Source organism: Eleutherodactylus coqui, chromosome 1 (genome assembly GCF_035609145.1).
Source record: "Eleutherodactylus coqui strain aEleCoq1 chromosome 1, aEleCoq1.hap1, whole genome shotgun sequence".
Classification (NCBI taxonomy): Eukaryota; Metazoa; Chordata; class Amphibia; order Anura; family Eleutherodactylidae; genus Eleutherodactylus; species Eleutherodactylus coqui.
In genome coordinates, this window is record NC_089837.1 from 183,845,187 (window position 1) to 183,867,193 (window position 22,007).

The window sequence follows — 22,007 nt, forward strand, 5'->3', positions numbered from 1 at the left end:
CATAAATATATGGCCGATTAGTGTTTTATTCCCTTGTGTATTCTGGATTACACTTTGCAGAGCACTTGTGTAAAGCTGGAATCTGACCACTATATGGTCACTGTATGATGGTATTATTGGCTATATGGGTCTTTGTAGAGTTGTAGCGTACACTTGTTCCTAAGTGAACTAGCAAATGTTTACCTATACCTGACTGTGCGGTAAAGTATTTATGTTTTGCTGCCTTTTCCTTCTTGAGTTGGCAGGTTGACAGAGGGGCCTACTATAAGGTAGTGGCGAGGACATTGACCAAACAAAGCAAAATTTGCCATTTTTACTTTGTATATAAACATCAGTAATCTTAAATAAACAGGACAGGTGATCAATGTCTGATCACCGTGGACTAAAGGGCCATTTATATGAGACGAATGTCGGGCAAGCAAGCACCTGCATAGGAGCTAGCATCACTGGCTCACAGTGGGGAGGCTGGAGGATATTTCTCTCCTCGCTCTCCCCCGACCCTCTCCATTGCCTTAAAATAGCGGCCGTTCAATACTGCGGAACTTCTAGTGCATTTTTACACAGACTTTAATTGATGAATTAGATCTCCTATATGTTAAAAATCCGCAACAAGACTTCTGTAAGACGTCCTCACTTCTGCAGCAGAAAGCTTTTCCACCAAAGAAATTAATCTTCCGGTTTTGAAGTAAAGATGTGCAGATTTCAACAGGTTCTAAATTAAAGCCCCATAGGGATAACATGGTGATGCGGAAATGTCCACATTGACTGATTCCATCCTGCATGAAAGCTCCCATTAAAATTGTTGTCCTTGGTAGCAGAATACTACATTAAGGCTCCTTGACATGACCGCATGTGTTTTTTCACTCACCCATTGGAATAATCAAAATGAATTGTACGCATCGAATAATTGCGTGAATGAAGATTTGACTCGACCGAGTCCCGATCTATATTCGCGCATTTCAATTCATTCACACATGTGAATGCTAAAAAAACACGCAGAAGCGATAGAAACCAATGATCGCTACAAAATGCTCAGAATGGCCAATAATGCTTAATTACGGCCAGCTGTCTTCTTTTTCCAGCGTTGTGCGCAGAGTAACTCCCTCCCCCTCTGATCGCCGAGTATCATGTCAACAGATAAGGAAAGACCTATCTTTTCACGCGCCTTATAAAAAAGGCAACCGCACGATTACTTTACCTGGCAAAAAAATCAGTCGTCTCAATGAACCCATTGAAATCCGATGTTTTGCATTGTCGCGTTTTATGGGCAATTTTTTTATGTGCCGAAATACCTGCGTAAATACGGCCGTCTGAGTAAGCCTTAAGCAAAGTGAAGCTATCAGGCCTCCATGGAATACTCAGTGCATAGTTCAGAACTACCTTCATGAGCACAGTCAGGTAGGTGGTTTACTGTGGATTTCTAGTAGCACAACATGGTGGGCGTTATTACCAGGCGTGGCATAGACAATGGACAAGCTGGCACCAGATTAGATGAATGGCAGTTGCTAGCTGACCTTTCTGAAACATTTCCCATACATTCTGTTCATATGCATCATACATTCATATAGCATTGGTCTCTTATTTTGGGATCATTGCAAGATTTGTTGTTCTTTAGTCTTTTTTAAGATTTAATGCTTTTCTTTTTTCTATGTTATTTTGCTGCTTACTTCACTATGTCTAAAATATCAGTTTGAGGGTATATTCCCATGTAGTTGAAAATGGTACGGAATGCCCTCCAAGGATTTTGATGCGGATCTTCAGCAGGTTTTACCCTTTCAATTGAAGGGATGAACTTTGCTGCAGATCCGCCCATGGTGCGAATTTTGACATGTCTGTTTGACGCAGCAGCGCCGACCCCATTGAAAGCAATGGGATAGCATCCTAGACTTCTGCCACAGCTGTCACACCAGTGGCAAAAGTCCACGATATACTCCATGTTTTCAATGGGGCTAGCGCCGCTGCCGCTGGCCCCATTATAAAAACACTGGCGTTATCGCAGCGTTTTATTTTTGCGATGTGAGGTGAGTGTTTTTACTCGCTCTCGCAGCGCAAGAAATAAAAACGCCAGTGGGTGTGAGCCCAAATGATGTGGTTGCATAAATATGCACACCCTTTGTTTTATGACAGTTCAGTCTTTTTGGGTAGGTGTTAGAGGTGAGCGAGCATACTCGCTAAGGGAAATTGCTCGATCGAGCCTTGGCCTTAGCGAGTACCTGCCCCCTGGGGAGCAAAGATTTGGCTGCCGGCAGCGGGTGGGGAGCGGCGGGGGAGAGCGGGGAGGAACGGAGGGGAGATCTCTCTCTCCCTCTCTCCCCCCCGCTCCCCCCTGCTCACTGCCGCAACTCACCTATCACCTGCGCCGGCAGCCGAACCTTTTCTTCCAATCGGGGAGATACTTGGTAAGGACAATGCTCGATCGAACAATTGTCCTTAGCGAGTATGCTCGCTCATCTCTAGTAGGTGTCTATCAGCATGGCACATCTTGACTTGACAATCTTTGCCTTCTCTTCCTTTAAAAAGGATTTAAAATCTGTCAATTTGCAATTGCATCTCATGTGTAACGCCCTCTTTAGGTTACCCCACAGATTTTCTATAGGATTCAGATCTGGGCTCTGGCTGGGCCATTCCAAACTTTAATCTTCTTCTGACAAGGCCATTCTTTTGTTGATTAGGAGGTATGCTTTTGGTCGTTGTCGTGCTGAAAAGTGAAATTCCTCTTCAGAATGAACTGATATTTGGAACTGTTAATAATTCCCTCCACCTTGACTAAAGCTCTACTTCCAGAAAAACAGCCCCAAAGCATAATGCTACCTCCACCATCTTCACTGTGGGTAGGTGTCATAATGGTTATGGGCAGAGTTGGCTTTGCACCAAATATACCTTTTGGAATTATGGACAAAATGACCAACCTTGGTCTCATCAGACCAGAACACGTTCTCCCACATACTTTTAGCAGACTTGATGTAGGTTTTAGCAAAACATAGCTGGACTTCGATGTTTTCGTTGTTCGAAAAGGCTTCCAATTTACCACTTTACGCCACAACCCAGACATATGAAGAACATGGGAGATGGTTGTCACATCCACTACACAACCAGTACTTGCCGGAGACTCCTGCAGCCCCTTTAATGTGTCTGTAGGCCTCTTGGCAGCCTCCGGACCAATTTTCCTCTGGTTTTCATACATTTCCAAAGGACGTCCAGTTCTTGGTAATGTCAGTGTTGGGCCAAATTAAATCCATTTCTTGATGACTGCCTTCACTGTGCTCCATTGTATATGTAATGCCTTGGAAATGTTTTGGCCCCTTCTCCTGACTAATACATTCCCACAATCAGATCCCTTTGATGTGCTGTAAGCTTTTTACAGATTATGACTTTTGCTGAAAAATGCAACTAAGAAAATGTCAGAAAAATCCATCTAGAAGAGCTGAACTTTATATGGGGTAAATCAGAATCACTGTAAATAATGGCAGCGGAGTGCTGACTATTTAACATGAGTTTAAATGTGATTGGCTAATTCTGAACACAACCACATCCCCTAATATTAGAGGGGGTTCACACTTATAGAACCGCATTATTTTAGTTTTGTTATTTTTCCACCCTAAATGATTTCAGTTTGTTTTTCAATGGAATTGTACAGATAACGGGTCATATCGAAGGTGGGAATAAATCAGAAGTCATTCCTCTTTTTTATATCTACTGAATAGATATGAACTTATATTTACAGTAATGACCATAAACATTTTCTACAATGAAACCAGTTTATCGTTTACTTTTATTTCATAAAGATAATACTGGTACACTAGTATTACAATTGAACCCCTGAAGGATAACTTAGGTCTATGGGAATTTTTTCATTTTTCTTTCCTGCATTCTGTCAACCATAACTTTTTTTGAAGTCTTGTTTTTTCTGGGACAAATAAAAATAGTTTGGCCTACATATTTATTAACATTTAATATACACTAGAGCTCATAATTTATTACACCAGAAATAGGACAAATCAACCTGCTTTATACTTGTACACATAGTGACACATTTAGACAATACAAACTAATTAAGGCTGACAGTTAGAGATGAGCGAGCGTACTCGGTTCGGGTGTTTTTGCACTCGAGTAACTGACTACTCGGACAAAAAGATTCGGGGGGCGCCGGGGGTGAGCGGGGGGTTGCAGAGAGCTCCCCCCTGTTCCCCACTGCTACCCCCCGCTCCACCACGCCGCCCCCGGCGCCCCCCAAATCTTTTCATCCGAGTAGTCAGTTACTCGGAAAAAGTGGTGCTCGAGTGCAAAAACGCCCGAACCGAGTACGATCGCTCATCTCTACTGACAGTCTTACCCCCCTAATGACGTAACCTATTTTGGACATGACAATATTTGGGGATTTTTATCTCCACTTTTCAAAACCCATCAATTTTCTATTTTTCTGTTGACATAGCCATATGAGGGCTTGCTTGATGCGTGGGGAGCTTTTTTTGTACATATAATGTATTGTATCACTCTTATTAATTTTTGGGGAGAGCAGGGTGAAAAAATACATGAATTCTGCCATTGTCTATTTTCTTTTTACTGCTTTCAATATGCTGTATAAATAATGCCACAGCTTTTTTCTTCAGGTGAATACGATTATGAGACTACAAATGTATTTAATTTTTTTTACGTAAATATAGGAAAGTTTCTACCTGCAATCTTTCGAATCGCTCAGTTAATATACTGCATTACTTCTATGCTGCACTGTATTGTGTGATTTCCTTGCCAGCACTTGCTATGTCAGACTCAGATGCCAATGTTAGGCCACCAGAGACCAGAGAGCCTGTACTCCGTTAACTCCATGCATGCCATGATCAACAATGCAGAATGTGAAAGGTTATTAGCAGCAATCAGTGTTCTTGATGATCCCCACTATTACAGCAGGGGCCAGCTATCTGTCAGTCTACTCCTGCTGCAAATTTTGGTCATGCCCCCTTTCCATCATTAAAACACATACTAAATGTGGCAAAGCGGATGTAAATCAGCTTTATGGTACAATTTGTGCCAGAAAACTTGCATTTTGAATAGCAAATCTGCCCCATTATTTGCAAATGAATTGAGCCTTGATTTCCTTGCATTTTTCTCTTATCAAAGCATCCGCACATAAGCCCCATTTACATGGGACGATTATCACTCAAAATTCGCTCAAATGATGTCTTTTGAGCGATAATCATTGCATGTAAACGCTACTATCATTAGCTTTTCGGCTGAACGATGATGTTATGTTAAGCTTAAAATCCACCGTTTGGCCAGCCAGCTGATAGCAGGGACGGCACGCAGTGATTTTCCAAGGGAGCCCTAATAACATTGTATTCAGCATCACTCTCGCCGCAGAACAAAGGGGCCATATGCAGATAACAGACCGCCTGCTGTTCTCTGCATACAGCTCAGGGAGGCTCATTTACATGCAAATGGAGGTAATAAACTTCTAATGGGCATTCATGCCCAATAGCAGCTTATACAAAATGATTGCTCAAACCGTCATTCATCCTATCTTTTGAACAAACTTTAAGCGATCATCTTTGCGTGTAAATGGGGCTTTAGTAGTGATCACAGTTTTCATTGGCCATTCAGCACAAACTAGCTTTGTATGTTCAGTAATGAAAAATGAAGACTTACAATGGTACTGTATATTGAAATGAATGAAGTGCAGTTTAGTTCTCAGCTTGTTCCATACACCATGTTATGAGCGTTGGATTATGCTGCCTTCTGTCTTATGGTGGCCCCTTACAAATACTGTATATCAGGCTTCTGATTCCTGAATTTTAATGGTGTTCAAAAATGATAAAATCAACAACACAATCCTAGAATTTTTAGATCAGAAAGCCTACAGCTCTAGCAGCTATTACATAACAGGCACATCATGATAAGTGTTTGCTATGTCTGTATATATTGTACTTTTGAAAACGTGTTCGATGGAAGTCTCAAGCACTTTATATAATACTGAATATCCTGTCCTCTGGAGAACAGAGGCTGAAGAGACGGGATGTTTTATATTTTATGCTTAGTATGCCTTAGCTTATTATATAGCTGCATGTTATACAATGTGTAATTTACTTGTTACATTTCATAAACAAATAGATTGTGTAACATACATTGGGGGGTAATAGGCTGAACTAGATGGACTTACTATGTTACATTGCTGAATGTCTACACTGGAGATATTCTGTTACTGACGGAAAGATGACTACTAGTTTGTGAACGTTTAAGGCATATTGTGTCTCTAATAGCTCTGGTTTAATGAAACGTTTCATGAAGGACTGCGAGGCGCCTCCGCTAACACACTTGAAGAGTGAGAAAAAAGTACTATTTTTGGTTTCTTTGTATGAGGTCTTCATGTTCAAAATAAAAGCCAAACATTTTCTGGCTGGATTTCTGATGTTGTTAGCAATATGTTCCAGCTGTAGTGGTGTGAATGGCAGTTCTGGGAGCTAATAGAACTTTTGCAGCGTACTTCTATGAAATATATAGTATTATGTCTCTGAAGAATAACTTGAACATTATAAGCTTATATATGGTAACTGCTGTTGTATATATCACATCAGGTCCGAATTATGAATTTATAGTTAGGATTGATCAGTTTTACCATAGAACAACTGTGCTCCTTCCACTGTCTGCAATGCACTTAACCCTACCTATCTCTATGCTATACAGTTGTGTATGTCGCCTCTAGATTGCTAGTTTTGTGGGATTAACTAGTGAAAACAACAATATGGCATCGTGTAATGCTTCTTTTGACAGTCTTCTGGCATATGTCATCTCCTCAGAGTATATGGAGGCAATTACTATATACGTTGGGAGTATTTGCCATGACGAACACAACCTCAGTCAGTTCTGTAAGCGGAATGTAATGTTTGTAGTCAATAGCAAACATTGTACCATGCAGTGGTAGTTTGGGCTGAATATTCTAGATACTCTAACCATAAAACTTTTTTTTTAATTAAATGATTAGTTTCTTCATGTGCGGTGCATTTTGCCAGGGATAGAGGAATAGTAGTCTAATGATTCTTGTTTTCTCTCCTTTTTTGTATTTCAAGATACTTGGATTATACACATGATGCTATGATTGTCATACAGTACTTGTGAGTACAGGGAAGGAGTATCATAACTCATTGTCTTTGACAGACTTGCCAAAGGTTTTGCTGATGACCATATTTAGACATACAGTATCTATTGAAGCCTCCGCGCACAACTAGCATCCTTTTATTTGCATATTTGCTTTTTTCTTTGATTCCCTTTTAGATCATTATTGTAAAAGGAATGTGGGCAGCAAATGCAAAACATTGTGCTACAGTTGTGGGGTGGTCGCTTTCCAAAAATGAAGAAATGGAGTCCCTTGGGGTGCTAACACTTACTTTTATCGCCTTCTTTGGAAGTGAGAGCTTCATTCCTGTGCAGCCAAATAATCTCCACAGGATATCAGGACGTCTCTCTTTTACTAACACTTTAAACCGGCTATTCAGCATAACGGTTTTAAATGTAAGCACAAATTACAACCAGATAGAAAACAAATCTCTACAGGGTAAGAAAACTGCTCAAAGCAACTACTTACCATGTCTGTTTTGTTCTTTGTCCGGTATCATCTTTCAGCTGTTTCCAATGCTGGATCTCCCCCTAGTGGTAAATGCGCAGTACTACATGCCAGTGCTCCCTCCAGTGGCTGCCACATGCCAAGCCCTCTCTAGTGTCTGACATGCAGTACTGTCTTATCTTCGGTATATGTTTTTAAAAATGTAAGCAAAGAACTTGTTTGTAACTATATATAAAATGTCAGTTGACTTTACATATTTGTTGGCTAAGATAAGCAATTAACAAGGAATCTGTAGATCAGGACTTCTTCAGCAATCAATCCATGCCAATGCTAGTAGCTCACCAGCAAACAAATACCGCCATGTAGCACCCATATTACTGACAACAGCAACAACGAAATACCAGATCATATAAGTGAAAGCAATATTGTTAAATTCAGTGACACATAAGGTGACATCATCTCTGATTGGAGTCCTTCACTGTCTCTTTTCTTCTACATTCAACCCAGAGTACTGTGACTACTTCCTCCAACTATGACTCATCTCTGCAGAATTTGCCACATATGCAGTACTGTGCAAACGTTTTAGACAGGTGTGGGAAAAATGCTGCAAAGTAAGAATGTTTTCAAAATACACTAAACACAGAGAGAGATCCAATGTCCACGGGCGGATCAGATTCTGCATGCAGGAGCCCACAGCGGAATCCAACCCTGCCCACGGCAGAGGAAACTGCTTATTCGTCCGGGTCTTCTGCGTGCCTGTCCGGGTCTTCTATCTTCTTCACTGCAGATCTGTGCGGAAGTGCCGTCTGGCCCGCCACCGCACATGCGGAACCACACTGAAATGGAGCATACTGCAATCTGTTTTCCAGACCAAAAAGTCTGCAAAACAAATCTGCATGCTTGTTCGCATGCCCATGCTTCCCTATGGGCAGCTTGATTTGCGGATCTTCTGTGCGGGTGACCCACATGGATTCTGCAAATCAGATCCGCCCGTGGACATTAGGCCAGAGATTGAGAAATTATTAGTTATTAATATATAATATAAATAACACAAGAAGAGGGGAACTCTTGCTACTGGTATCCTAAGGCTGCTCTCACACTCCCCGCTTTTTACCGCAATGGGGCCTTGCAGACCAGCAAGAAACGCCACAGTTTTCAAGTGCTGTCTGCTCCATTTCCGCGCATCTTACCGCTCTGTGGGCTGCCATAAGGCAGCGATTTTTGACAGCGTATAGCAGCGTATCTGATGCACGCTGTCATGCGCAGTCTTCCTGGTTGCATTTTTTTTTATTTCTCGCTCTGTCACTTAGCAACGTTACATATAAGTACCACATATTACCAATGTAATTGCATATGTATGGCGTTTAGTATACACCCATAGCGAACAGCATGGCACTTATTGCACGTAATATGTAGTAAAATAGAACATGCTGGCCTCTTTTTATTTGCGTATTATACGCAATGAAAAAATGCTAGTGTGAGTGTAACAGCAAAAATCTGTGTTTTTGAACTACCGTGATGTACTGCCTAAGATACGTGCGTACATCGCACACAAAATATATGCAATTCAAATACGCTTGTGTGAGTCTGGCCTTATAGAAGGGACGCGGTTTTATTAAAAAAAACAAAAACACACCACCCTTTTTTATTGGACTTTATGAAGTGCTCTGCATGGGCAGGAGATGCGTTGTCTGATTACCTGTAGCTAGTCTCTAGATATGTAATAAAGGATGGTGTGTTTTTTTATATTGCTCAGGATCCCTTCATTAATACTTGGGATACCAGCGCCAGCAATTCCCCTTTTCTTGTGTAGAATTTCCTCTCCATTGGTACCGGCTCTCGCCCGGAAGACCGCCAGGATGGCGGCAGGTACGCAGTGCTCTAGACTGATATGACCATATAAGAGTTGTGCCCCCCCTTGCACAAAGCTATAGCAGGTGAGTACAGTACAACGCTTGCTATTTACATTCGGGAAGCTTTCCACACACATATTGCTCTTGTCTTTTTGTTCTCTGTTTTTTCTCTACATAATCTAAATAATGTCACAATAAATCAGCTCCGAAGAGTCACAATGGAGCATGTTCTCAGTCCTGACAGTAATGTCACCAATTAGAAAGTTTAGGCCACAAAACTATAAATAATTATTTTCAGAGTTTTCCCACAGAATACATTGAAGTAACTTTTCTCTGTGGGAAGAGAAATGTGATACAGAAATGTCCAAAGGAATTGTCTTGCACTGGGGCATAAACATCGCCTCTAATCTTCCATCAGAACGAGTGGAGTTTCCATGTATTCACCAGAGGATTGTTTAGAGCTCTGAACTTCTTATGTTTGTAACAACTGTATTGTTTACCAAATTGGTAAATTAAATTTCATCTTCAGCCTCTGAAAAAGCCAAGATGAAAGTGCGATCACAAGCCTGGGAATACAGCTTGTGACTCTGATAAAAGCATTAGCACAGCGAGAAGGATTCTGCCTCGTTACTTTATGCGGGAGCGTTTGAATTGGCCACATTTTACTGATGGCAGTAATAATAATTAACGCAATATTATCCAAAATGCATCTCTTTGAATTCTCTTCTGAATGATATATTGTACAGTTCCTAACATTAAAGAGGGCCTGTCATCTCTGTTCTGCTAAATATGTATTCTCCATGAAATAATCCTTCTTCAGCATCCTAAAACTCTTAAGCAGAGGTACAATTATAGATTTTTAAGGCACGGCTTTGAATTCCATAGCAATGGTTGTACCAAGTAGTCCATCTTTGTACATCTTTTTTTCCTTTTTTCCAGCGTTTCTTAAATCCTTCCAAAACGATAACAACAGGCATGTAACAACTGAAAAACTGTTGGATTAACGTTCCCAGACATTTCTTTGGTAGCACTTGTAAAGTTACTTTTTATGCTATGAGTCTCTTCGTCAGAGCAAATTGCTCATCATGAAATTACTTGTGGTGCATAATCGTTTTAGTGGATTATTGCTTTACAGCTGAACCCAATATTGTAGCAACTTCAGAGTGGACTACCGGTAATATACAAAGTAAAGAAAAAAAGAGCTCATCTTTGCTGGGAACTTGCACCTGACCGCTCTCGCAGGCACACTTCTCCTTGTCAAATCATCCCGCGTAGTCGTAGTGGCTTCATGATAATAAATCCAAGGAAATCTGGTACTCGATTGACTTGAAAAAAGTGTCCTGCTTTATTAGATTACCGTGACATAAAATATAGAGAACGCGTTTCGAACCATTCGATTGGTTTTTGAAGGGTTTGAAACGTGTTCTCTGTATTCCTGTATTTTATGTCACGTTCATCTAATAAAGCAGGACACTTTTTCAATAAAGTACCCTATTTCCTTGGATTTATACCGGTAATATAGTTTATATGAAAGAGGCCAAGAAAAAAAGGAAGGAGGCTAGAAGAAGAAAGAGAGTGAATAAGAAAAAGGGGGAAGGGGGGAAAGGGGACTAAACAAATGTGCATACATATTTATGGATATGGGAAGGGGCTGATATGGATGGATGCGTTTGAGTTTGTTGGGAGGCGTATTGGGGAGATTATGGGAGGTACTGCTCCCTTCATAGTTTTGTATCATCAGCAATGATTGGACAATGTCAGACTGTGTAAGGACACACCCCAACTGGTAACACTCAGTTGACAATTTATTTTTTAAAATTCTAGTAGGAATAACAGAGGAACAGCAGAGTGCAGAGATCTTCATTCATTTCTTTAAGAGTTAGAGATGTTATAGATCCTTCTAATCTGCACTACCTGTCAGAACTTTTTAGGTCTCAGCATAGGGATTGGTTATTATGTATTCAACTTTAACACCTCTTAGCTACATTAAAGGGGTTTTGTCATAAAAAAAAACTATCACCTATTTCCTCTCCATCAGTCTCCTTACCACATCTTCTCATCGCTGAGATTCTCCAGTGCCTCGGGTCACCTCACTGCACGCTGGCTGGCTTTTTATGAAGACTTCATTCCTCACATTCTCTTCCGGCAGCGTCAGTAAAGGTCACATCCGTGTGTTCTAGTGTTCACTGCCATAAGAAGGAATTCTGATCTATTACTGAGACAGCGTGCATGAGCAATCTCTGAAGTAGATCGGCACTCGCCCTGCTGGCCTGTGATGTAACGTACATTGGCTGGCAGAAAGAAGACTGCCTGTGAATGTATGTAACGTCACAGGAAAGAGAGGAATCAGCCAGCTGGAGGTGAAGAACCCCCCCTGGACTGCAGGAGACAGGAAAAGATAGGTGGAGGTGAAGATATGGTAATTATATTGATGGATGAGGAATAGGTAAGTATAGAATTTTTATTGTAATGGCAGAACCCTTTTAACCCCCTCAGCCACTTTTATGTTCTTTTACTCAATTTGAATACTCTCCTCTGCTGCACACTTTTTCCTGGGTCTATGCACTGGGGATGATACTTCTCCAATTGGAGGTCCCTCCTTCATTCTTAAATGGGAATTAGAACTTAACAGGACCTTTCCTCAGAAGAGAAATATAAAATCTTTTATTTGAAACATAAATCTACAATATCTGGAAAATGTCAGGAAAGGAACTACAAAATATTGTCCAGATGGTATAAATGAAAGACCCTGCATAAGATTTTCCCCATGACCCCAGACTTATCTGCAATTGGGCCATATAGGCATATCTGTGGGACTGTCCAGTCCTACAGCCCTTCTGCAAGGCAATTTTTTAATTATGTAACAGTCAGCGGCAGTTTCTGGATCCTATCTATAGGGCAAAAAGAGGCTTATTACATCACTTTATGAGTGCTGTGGGAATTGTGATTCGCAGCCATTGGACTCATGCTCTATCTCTTCCAGAATAGAATTTGCAGATCGTCTAAATTGTATTATGTGCATGGAGGAATTGATAGCAATCTATATGGATTTATATGATCTCTTCATTAAAACGTGGTGTTACTGGTTTACATTCTGATCTACTGCCATGTATGTTTGAGTCAAGGGGGATGCTCACTCATAGCACAGCATAGTGTAGGCTGATTTTGTTTTAATACCTTTTATCAACTTCTCACCCTTTTCTCCACTTTTCTTTCTCTTTTTTCCAGTTTTGCTTTTGTTCAGGATTTTGCATTCTTATGCTATATTACACAGTTTTCTGGAACACATCCTACCTACGGAAATTGGACTTTAAGCTCTTAATGCCTTAGGACATAAGTTTACGTCCTGGGTGCATAGTACTTAATGCAACAGAATGTAAACTTACATCCCGTGGATGTCATGGACTTAGAAGTGATCCCACAGCAGAGATTGGTGAGAACACTGACCCTCGCTGTTAATCCCTTACATGTTGTGACATGTAATGGGTTCACATTGAGAGCACGCTCTCTCTGTGACATAATTGGACCCCCCCCCCCCCCCGCTATATAATCAGCCTTCCATGGCCTGTGATTGCTATTGTAAGCGATAAGGCATTGTAGTTCATAAGTCCTGCAATGTGTTATCATAGCGATCATTGCTTTTCTCGTTCAAAGCTTTTCTCCCTTTGCTTGCCAGAGGTAGCGGAATTGTTTCCCGCATCCTTTACAAAGGGGCAATAACAGTAAAAATAAAGCGTTTAAAATGCTAAAACAAGAAGGCGGTGAAGAAGCACTATAAACCTATAAGGAAAAAAATATATTATGGAAAAATCAGATAAAAACAGCAAACATGGAGACAGAGAGACTTATTACCAAAGAGAGTAAAACTAACCCTAAACTGTTAACTATATAAATAGTAAAAAGATTAATACTGAAAGCGTCGGCCCTTTACTAAATAATGTATAAGAAATTGTAGAGGGTGAACTATTAAATAGTTTCTTCTCCAGTGTAATCACAGAGAAAAGTGAAATGTCAGATGAGATGCAGAGTGATAAAGTAAACTCTCCACTTAATGTCTAACCCAGGAAGGAAATTACAGGCCAGTAAATCTTACTTCTATTGTGGGTAAAATCTTTGAAGGGTTTCTAAAAGTTGTTATCCTGGAGTACCTGAAGGAAAACAGCTGTATAACTCCATTTCAGCACAGGTTTATGAGAGATCGCTCCTGTCAAACCAACCTGATCAGCTTCTACGAGGAGGTAAGTTCTAGACTGAACCGGGGAGAGTCACTGGATCTTGCGTATCTGGACTTTTTCAAAGCGTTTTATACTGTGCCGCATAAAAGGTTGGTGTATAAAATTAGAATGCTTGGTCTGGGTGAGAATGTGTGTAAGTGGGTAGGTAACTGGTCAGTGATAGAAAGCAGAGGGTGGTTATAAATGGTACACACTCTGATTGGGTCACTGTTACTAGTGGGGTACAACAGGGGGCAGTTTTGGGTCCTATTCTTTTTAATGTATTTAGTTATGACCTGGTAGAAGGATTGTACAGTAAAATATCAATATCAAATATATATATAAATTTGATATTGGTGTAATTGTACTGGCATTCAGGGATTAATTTAGCGCATTATTTATACTGCATTGTGAACGCTGTAACAAATTTTTTTTAAAAGCATACCAGATTTGCTAATTTTGTTAATCTTGCCTTTAAAAAAATGGAATAAAAAGAAATCAAAATCTTATAAGTTCCCAAAAATTGGATAAATGAAGACTAGAGTTCATCCCGCAAAAAACAAGCCCCTACACAGCTCCATAACTGGAAAAATAAAATGCTATAGCTCTTGGATTGCTGCAAAATCAAAGTGATTTTAGTGTGCAAAATAGCAAAACATAAAAAAACTGCATGAACTTAGCACCCCTGGAACCATGCTGACCTAGAGAGTAATGTTATTGCATTATTTATTTTACACACTCAATGCCGTAAAAATGAAATCCAAAAAACAAATGTTGGAATTTTGTTTTTTACCCCAATATATTATATGTACCTCAAAATAATGTCATTAAAAATACAACACGCCCAGCAAAAAATAAGCCCTCATGGCTCCTGGAATATGACAGTGAAAAATTAGTCGGCCACTATGGCGCAAACAGGCTTCGCCACTAAGACGTTAAAAGCAAAAAAGTAAACGTCTTCGCTCTTTTCTTTTCCTCTCTTTTTATTCTACTCCTTTAGTTTGCAACATTAACAATGTACTAATAATAAGGCCACAATCTGGTTTATTAACACTGGTAACCTCTGTATGCAAGCTATACAGGGTGCAGTTAAAAAGACGGATCCAGCGCGTTATCTCAATACTGGTGTCCTATATTGAAATAACAATGGCTTAGTTGAATAGGAAAGCATTATGCTTCTCTCTAGGTCCGGTGGGACCGCAGCTGTGATTGAAGTAAGAAAAGCATATTGTTGGGTTTTACACAAAATTGAAATCCAAGTTCCAGGTTTCCCACGGGCCGGTGAGCCATACCATTGTGCAGTGCATCTATGCCTTTCTATTCAAGTATGCTATTATTCTTTCAACATAGGATACCAATATTGAGATATAGCGCTGGATCAGTCTTTTTGACTACACCTGCACTGTACCTGTTGAAGATCATGAAGGGAGCATGAAAATCTGACCCTTTTCAGATTCTCCATAGACTTCTATGAGAGAGCACCTGCATGGCAATCTTATCTAAATGACTGCACAGGATCGGGAGAGCTGGTGAGTATAAAAAAATACATCACCCACCTCCTTGTAACCTACCCTAACACTACCACAACTTAGTTTATGCAGTTGTTGGGAGGTGGCAGGTCCCTTTAAATACATGTGAAAAAAAAGGATGACAGTAGTTGTACTGGTGAAAACTTTTTTTTATGTTGTTGTCAAACATAATAGTTGCTTTGATTATTTACCACTTCTCTCTTGTACGCTTTATACAAAGTGTATCTTTGTCCAGCAGGGTGAAACACTGAGCACAAGATAAAAGAATTTTTCCATCTTTGTCCTGCTCTGAGTGATAAAGGGATTGAATTTCATAGCCATTTAGCAAAACTGACTTTTACAGCATCTTTACTATTTTACTTAGTGTTGTTTACTGCATCATTGATGTTAATAACAACTCCGACTGGAAACGCGCTTTAATCTTCACAAAGCACATTATGTTCTCAAAACATATTCAAAGTCTGGCAAGCTGCTTTTAACATTGGTGCATTGAAGCGAATGTTATATTCTAAAAGCCGTTAAGCTTACATAAGAAGCGGGGAGGTTTGTGGGTATGTGCGCTCACAGGCGCTCCTTATCACACTGGAATGGCGCAGTTATTTTAACGTGTACTCAAAGCCGTTATTCAGAATAAAAATTTATTATGTATGTATTTAAGGCTTGATCCTCCAGAAAACTACTGAACTTTTATTACATTCTTCAGAGTATTAATGCCATGCTATACTTGCATAATATTTATTAGCAAGTCCGCTCAGCTGTTTAAGAAGAACCTAAATGGATCTTGTGGAGTTTTATACATTATTATTTTATTGTGTGAACTGGAGCAACATTTCCTTTTCTGGAAACAGTTACAAGTAAGGCTTGTATAATGTTCGGAAAACTCATGCCACTTTAAATATTATATGTATTAAGGAATATGATCCATTTCTTACTAGACATACATTATCTGACAGGAACACTGGCGTAACTATAGAGGGTGCAGGGGATGCGGTTGCACCCGGGCCCACGTGCCTTAGGGTCCCATAAGGCCTCTCTTCTCCATATAGGGAGCCCAGTACTATGAATAAAGCATTATAGTTGGGGGCTTAATTACAGGTTTTGCATTGGGGCTCGAAGCTTTAAGTTACACGTCTGCATTAAGGGGTTAAGAGAAGTTGGGGGCCCCAAGATAAACTTTTGCACCCAGGCCCATGAGCCTTTAGCTACGCCTCTGGACAAAAGCATTGTTGACTATAAAGCCTGTAGGACTGCAGAAAAGTACTTGCTAGTATCCTGCAGGAGCCACCGTTACTTCTCCTATGTATTAGTTAGTGGTTCCATAGTCAGCATTTGCCCCAGATTCCACTCTTCTTGGAGAGCTAAGGAACGCCAATGGTAACTGGGAAATTGAAGAGCTACAGCCCTTGTCTTATAGCTTGTTGAGGTTTCAACCCCCGGGCCCCACTCATCACAACTACTGATAGAAGAACATTTGCAGTACTCTTTCAACACAAACTTGATCAGTAATTAAAAAAAAAACGAACCTAATATAACCACCACTCCAGAGCCGGAGAAAGGAGGCGATGTTCTTCTTTAAGGACCTCTTCATATGGATGTATTTGCGCATGCAAATTTTACGCGCACAGTTTGCAAAGAACAGCTCCTATTGATTTCAGTGTGTTTGTTCACATTTCTGTATTTTGCACGTGCCTTTTTGTTCGCACAGAAAAAAATACAATATGCTCTATTTTTCTGCATATTTGCGCACCAAGGGTCCCCATAGAAGTCAATGGTGGTGCACAATTGCATAAGCAGAGAGATGCGTGAACACATATGGGACTCATTAAGTCTAATTAGCCATTAGTGGATCTGTGTTTGTCGCGCACAAATGAACATGTCCTGCGGCCGGGAAAATACAGTAAAGTATGCTGATACACGCTCAAAAAAACCTTGCAAAAAAGTTGCACTCAGGCGTGCGTAAATCTGCATACACTATTGTGGAGCCGGCCTAAAATGCAAAAGTTGCTACTCCAGGTGCCCTTGTGCTGACTATTCTGATCTGCACAAGAATGTAGCCATCTTGTTGCTATACAGCTGCCAAACTCTTAAGCATTGCTGAGCAAACACTACTCTTGTACTATATGTGTATTAGGACACTTTCTACGTAAGATTTATATTTTACTGAAATAACGCTTATTATATTTTTTTATTGGGGTGTAAATGTGTAATTTTAAGGGCCCCACCTTGTTTATTAGTATCAGTGCATCATAGCTCTGGCATACAAGGACGCATGTTACTGGTAAAGGTAAATAAGGAGCTCTATTAGATTATTCTCATCCAGTTACACACTGCACCGCGATTGGTGTTAGTCTTATATTCAGTCGTTTATTTCAGACAAGTGCATTATGTTTGTGTATCTCTATACAAATACACTATGAAACCTACTTTTGGCTTCACTTATCTGTTTTCGGTAGCTGTAGGCTGATCTCACTTATAGTTCATAGGAGATCATTATTCGCAGGTGAAAGAAGAAGCCAAAACCTCTTCTGCTATTACTGCATTTAAGTAAATTGGCAACCTATCTAACCGGAAGGCAGCCCGGCGGCTCAGAGTGTCATAAGAGTTGAACTCATCTAAAACAAAGGGAAAACTTAAATCTGCCACAAATTTTGTGTTTCAACTTGATATTTCAATGGGCAGACAAAACTTTTAGTATATTTACCTTTTCTCTTCTCTTTCTTATGTTTTTGACTAGCTTTAACAATATTCTGTACCTCCCAAATTTAATTGGGGTGTCTTTGATGTGATACAATACTAGTTTGGTAAACACTATTTATCCTTTTGCTTCTGTATTAATTCCGTGGATTTGGTTGATGGCGTTAATAAGAGGATATTGGCTCTGTGTCACTTAACTAAATCTTCATTTACTTCTGTAGATTCTGGCAACAAAAAGTTCAAAAGTACAATTCAGAGAAGCACAGAGACGGGAATGGCAGCTGAAATGAGGAGTCGTATGGTGCGGCAGCCAAGCCGAGAGTCGACAGATGGAAGTATTAACAGTTACAGCTCTGAGGGAAAGTAAGTACATGGTGGAGGAAGATTAATAGCAATATGTCTGCTAACACTCCGCATTTCCTTTAATCTCATACAAAAAAGAATCAGCAATTGTGATTTCTGGATCTTCTGAAATGGAATGACAGAACACGTTTTCTCTATGCTGAATAGATTTCCACAGATGTGAACTTGAATAGAAAATATGTACAAAGCATAATACATTATATTCATGCCGCTGGTGGAGATTTAGGTCACTGAATTAGTTGTTTTAATCTTCAGAGGACAGTAAAGTTTAGCTACACTTCTGAACATCAATGTACTGTCGGAACCGACACATAATATTACAGAAGCCTTTGTACTTGAACTGACCTTCTGTTGCGCCATGTTGAGTTCTCCTTCCACATTCAGAAGTACATTCAAAATTCTGTTGGATGTGATTTGGAATCAGTCAGATTCTGGCAGACAAAAGCTTTAAGGTGTTTGTCCCACATATCACACTAGGGCATATCTGTATGAAGATTACTGTATAAATAGGATTACAGAACCAAGCTTACTACATGCATATATAATAGAATTGCACTTACTACTCATATATGGTGCCAGAACCATGCTTATTACATAGATACAATAGCAGGACCAAACCTACCACAAAGACCCAGTACCATAACCAAGCTAACTACATAGATTCAGTACCAGAACCGGGCTAACTACATAGATACAGTACCAGAATGAAGCTTATTATATAGATATAATAACAGAACCAAGCTTACTACATGCATATTTTAATAGAACTGCACTTACTACTCATATATGGTGCCAGAACTATGCTTATTACATAGATACAATAGCAGAACCAAGCCTACCAGATAGACCCAGTACCATAACCAAGCTAACTACATAGATTCAGTACCAGAACCGGGCTAACTACATAGATACAGTACTAGAATGAAGCTTATTATATAGATATAATAACAGAACCAAGCTTACTACATGCATATGTTAATAGAACTGCACTTACTACTCATATATGGTACCAGAACCATGCTTATTACATAGATACAATAGCAGAACCAAACCTACCACATAGACCCAGTACCATAACCAAGCTAACGACATAGATTCAGTACCAGAACCGGGCTAACTACATAGATACGGTACCAGAACCAAGCTTATTATATAGATATAATAACAGAACCAAGCTTACTACATAGATATGATACCAGAACCAAGCTAGCTAAATAGAAAAGATACCAGAACCAAGCTTATTACATAGATACAATAACAGAAGGAAACTTACTACATCGACATAGTATCAGAACTGAGCTTACCTCTGTCATAAAAAATATTTCCACTGCCATTGTAAAAGAGAATCCACCAAAAACAGCATGTAATTAAATTCCCTTTTATGTAGTAAACCATATTTCGATACAGTTTAAAACATGGTACAAATCTCATGCAAGTTACAGATTTTGAAAATAAGCCACAGACATCCAAATGTTTTCAGACAGTGATGCCCTTTTACATACAGATGTAGCAGCGCCAACACGGAAGGTTGACATGCTGCATCTTTTGCACGGGCTGACCAGCGCCTGCTGGCATGCTGTATCATTGCTTAGCGTGGCCACTGCTATTCAAAGTGAATGGTGGCAGTGCTATGCAATTATCATAGCGGCTCAGCGTGACTCATTAGCAGAGTAGCACACTAACGCACCATGTGTTAACACTTCTACATCTGTACTCGTAGTACCGCAGCACACATAACAACGCATCTTCCAAATACCCGAGACAACTTTAGGATACGTCCACAGTCCTGGGCATGCTGTGGATTTTCTGTTGTGGAGTTGCATATGGAAACTACACTGTGTGTAATAGTACGAGAAATGTGGATTAGATTTCAGGAAACTCATCCACACGCTGCCGGAACAATCACCAGCATAACATTGACCTGCAGTGCAGATTTCAAATCCACAACATGTCAATCTTTGCTCCAGATTTCCACTATGGATTCCACCTCTTCAGATGAGGGGGTGAAATCCCCAGGAAATAAGGGGGAAATAGGTTGCAAATCTGCATGTGCGCGTCACTGTGAAGACCGAGGTCCCAAGGAAAACAAATGAAAAAAAAATAATAACTGTCTGCTCCTGAGCCACCCTCTTCCCACATAGACGCCCTAGGCACTGGACCTTCAGTGCCTAGTGACAAATACAGGCCTGGACCTGAGCAGGGAGGGGGAGGAGGTGAGCTGTGATCATCACCTATTGTGAATGATGAATCCTATGTTATCTTTATTTTTTCAAAGTTTTCTCTAAAAAATTGGAAATGTCAGTTTATTATTAAGCTTATTGGTCAGTGGGAAAACTGCAGGATTTTAGGATTAGTTTAAAATATAGATCGTGACAGCAGAAAAAAATCACCAAATTGTCTTTAAAAATTACATTTAACATAGAAACCTGATTTTATACAATAAGGCCAGGCCGACATGGCTGTATACGGAAAACCCAGCGTGACTCCACAGCTGTGGAGTGGGACTATCGCTGCGTATGGCAGCGATATTGTACTGCGCATGACAGCGTATCTCACGCATGCTGTCTTGCACAGTCTTTCTGGTTTTTTTCATGCGTAAATTTTCTGCTCTGTCACTTCACAACAGCGCGTATATAATATAATTGCGTATGGGCGACATTGATTATGTGCCCATAGAGATTAATGGGCTCTCTCGCGTGTAATACACGGCAAAATAAAACGTGCTGCGTTCATTTTTGCACTCACCTATTATGCAATTATTACATACAAATGTGAGTGTAGCAGTGTAAGGCAATGTATTTGATTATTTTCGAATTACCACATATCATATGCGCATACACCGCACGTGTAATACGTGGTAATCTTTCGATCGCATATGCCTGGCCTCACAGTCATTTTCTGATGACATATTCCCTTTAAGGTTTCCCTTTGCATGGTAAAAATCCAGAAACCCAGCCCAATACCGTGCGTTTTACCTGCGAATGTGAGGCGTTTTTCATGCAAAAACACTTTGTGGCATTACTTCTGTGAAATTGCGATCCTCTGGCGCCTGTTTCACGCGTGTGGGAGGATCGGCAATTTTTTTCCACTGATTTCATTGGAAAACATCACATCGCACCGCATGCAATGTGGTTGACTGTCCCATTGAAAACAATGGGCAATGCGTTCCAGGGAACGTGAAAAATTAAAACATGCAGCATCGCTGTGAGGGAAAACATCACTCATGTGTATGACCCCATTCAAAAGAATGGAGTTCATATTCTCGCAATGCACAAAACTGGTGTGAGATTCACGCTGGTGTGAATGTAGCCTGAAATCGGGTTGCATTCTATGTTCCACATCCCCTCTCATCATCCATAGTCATCACTTACTAGCACTATGTCTAGTTGCTGTGCTGCCCTAGTATACACGTATGAGCTGCGGTTCACGTTGGGCACCCATGGTACGGTAGTACATATACATTCGTCGGTTTGTGCTCCAGACGTATGAGCTCCTTTGTGGGATGAAATAAATGTCGCAGTTATCCATCTTCCACACTCTGCTTCCTGTAAAATGCGTTAATGTGGAAAGGATGCCGGTCACAGACTAAATTCCCATCATGCAGCAATGTTTGGATACGGTAACACGGGCCCGTCGTCAGTGAGTCACTGCTGCTTTTCTGTTAAAGCGTCTAATTGATTTTGCAGGGAAAAGGACCTGTTTTTACTTAGGGAATGAAATTCTGGACTGCTTTTACCACAGACACTATGGAGCTCATTTATCAAAACGGTCTAAGGCTGCATTCACACGGGCGATCGCA

General features: G+C 40.3%; 1 protein-coding gene across 2 annotated transcripts in view; it reads left to right on the forward strand.

Annotated features, from left to right (window-relative positions):
• Window positions 1–22,007, forward strand: part of RIMS1 (regulating synaptic membrane exocytosis 1) — a 363,560-nt gene that overhangs the window by 327,119 nt on the left and 14,434 nt on the right. For both annotated transcript variants that reach the window (XM_066604485.1, XM_066604493.1), the window contains one exon: window positions 18,067–18,208. In XM_066604485.1, coding sequence (XP_066460582.1) covers window positions 18,067–18,208 — 142 coding nt within the window. The remainder of the gene's footprint in view (window positions 1–18,066; window positions 18,209–22,007) is intronic.